At 32.7% G+C, this 2657-nt stretch overlaps 1 protein-coding gene across 1 annotated transcript in view; it reads left to right on the forward strand.

Annotated features, from left to right (window-relative positions):
• Nucleotides 1–1942: 1942 nt before the first annotated feature.
• LOC105626876 overlaps nt 1943–2657 on the forward strand; it is a 10611-nt gene continuing 9896 nt past the window's right edge. Inside the window, exon 1 of the mRNA XM_012208166.1 lies at nt 1943–2056. Within this exon, the coding sequence (XP_012063556.1) occupies nt 1943–2056 (114 nt within the window). The remainder of the gene's footprint in view (nt 2057–2657) is intronic.

The raw sequence follows: 2657 nt of genomic DNA on the forward strand, positions 1-2657 counted from the left end.
AACGTACGTAAGTACGTTACGTAGTACGTACGTTAGTTACGTAGTAGTAAGTAGTAGTTACGTTACGTACGTACGTATATAGTAGTGTGTAGTAGTGTGTGTGTGTGTGTGTGTGTGTGTGTGTGTGTGTGTGTGTGTGTGTGTGTGTGTGTGTGTGTGTGTGTGTGTGTGTGTGTGTGTGTGTGTGTGTGTGTGTGCGTGTGCGTGTGTATATTATATTAATCAATAAATAAAATTAAATAAATTAAAATTAGTTCATAATATAATATAATTATAATTATATAATATAATTAATATAATTATATAATTAGTTCATAATATAATTATCTATTATATTATCTATTAGGTATGGGAAAAAGTTTATGGCGTTTTTCCCGTTAGATGCATTAAAAAAAACGCTAAAACGAACTTTTTCCCACCTAATATTAAATAGCGAACCTGGTTAATTATTAGTGGATTATAAAAAATGCATTTTTTTAAACTCGGAAAAACCCAGTTAAAACCCTAAAAAATTCAATAAAACCCAATAATGAGTTTTTTTTAAAAACCCCTATATATTTACTGATGACATATTTACTAACGATATCAATTAGTCAAAAGAAGAAAATGGCACTATCATTGATTAGATACCTAATATTAATGTAGTTCACTTTATACGTTCTATAAAGTTCTATATATTTGACAAAATAGAAATCTATTTATAATTTTGATTGTCGTGTAACATAGAAAACATTTGAAGAAGTAAAATGCACATGTAAAAAATATAGTGTATTAGGACATTAGGATACACATTTATATTTAGGATATGTGACACAGAAAATAATATGTAAAATTTAGTTCTTGAATTTAGTCGCGAATTATAGATCGTCTAAAGTGGACTTAACACTTTTGTGCTATTTGTTTATTTTTAAATGTTATATCTAAAATTCGCGCTTGCCTTGACTCTTGCATATGGCGAATTTAGGCAAATTACTAAACTAGTTATCTCTTGATTTAACTTTTTTCTTAGATTATATACTCTTTGGGAGGCAATCGGAACTCTTATTATTATTTTTACAAATTTTTGGAAAAGTGGAACTAAGTTTAAAGGTGTTAGTTAATTGGACAACCGCGGTATTTTTCAATCATTTATTTGTATTTTTACAGAATCTACTCGCGCCTTGGGAAATGTTTCCGAAAGAATTTTTGCGTTGCGTTCCGCGAGCGATTCACGCAGGGATATAATATCGTATATTTTACATAAAAGGCGGGGAGGAAAAATGTGACGGCGACAACGTAAACCGTTGAGAGGGAGAGAGCGGATGTAATTCGAAGCATACATGCGGCGGCAAGAAGAGTGGAATGTTCAGAATCTTAAACGTTTAATAGGACATAATCGGTTAATAGATCTCGCGCATTCAGTCAAAGTCTGTCGTCACAACGCCTCATGCAATGAATGACAACGCGAGTCGTTCCTCATGCTCCGGATATTTTTATCATTTCTATTTGCTCTATTCTATTTTCTTTCTTTTAAAAAATTCTATTTTCTTTTGAATTTTCTCTCTCTCTTTTTCGTTGTGGTTCGAAATGCTGCATCGAGGGAATCTGTAGATATTCAAATATTCTGTACAAACACACTTACTTGTAGATGTATAATATTTGTCTTTACATCTCTAATTTTTTATATCATTCTCATATTTTCGATAAAAAAGAAAAGAAAAAGAAAAACGACGTTTATATAAAATTATTTTTCTCTTTTAAAAACGAGCTTTAGCCCCAATCCCTGAAATATTGCAAACGTGTAATCGTCTGTATTTCTTAAGAAGAAAGATCTATTCTCAAACGATGTTTGATATGCAGAGTGGAATGATAAATGGTCGCCACCAGCAGCATGGTATATGAGGAGATAGTCGATATACGGGGCAGCTGACCCCAGCCACCGCGCACGCTTTTCACGCGCGAGATGCCCCACAATTTAAACTCAGCTTCCGCCAACTCCGTCAACACGGGACCGAATCATCAAGTCTATCCACAGCAGCCGTACCATCGAGAGAATGCAGATGGAGTCCAGCCCGAGGTAATGTAAAATTGATCATACTGATATGTCTATCCTGCGTCAAATCATCAAACATCTTGGATGTAGCGATGTAATCCAAGTAACACACTTTTCGTTTTATCAGTCTGTTTCATCGAGTTATAATTCTTTCATTTTGAAGAAATTTAAAAACGTCTTTATTTTTGAAAAATACATATTTCATTGCTTAATTGCTTTAAAGAGCGATTCGCACTGAGAGAAAGGATTTTGTTAACTTAACAAGCCACCAGTACTTTTAACCGGTGATCAGTAAATATGTGACAACAAATTTTGTTGCTGTAATTGCTGATAGTCTGCTATACCAACCAATTATTAACAACAGAAGCAAACCATTTAGAATCTATTTTTTGGATAGACTTTAGGCTCGTTTGCATAAAATTCGTAAATAATCGTGGAATCTGAAGTCGTAGAAAACCCACCAAGCACAGTCTAATATAGGGAGAATACTTGACTAGAATTGATCAATTCCTTACGATTTGAGACTTTGCGTCTATAACTTTTAATATATATATATATATATATATATATATATATATATATATATATATATATAGTTACGTACTTTTACGTTACGTACCTAGAC

The sequence above is a fragment of the Atta cephalotes genome (assembly GCF_000143395.1).
Source record: "Atta cephalotes unplaced genomic scaffold scaffold00007, whole genome shotgun sequence".
Classification (NCBI taxonomy): Eukaryota; Metazoa; Arthropoda; class Insecta; order Hymenoptera; family Formicidae; genus Atta; species Atta cephalotes.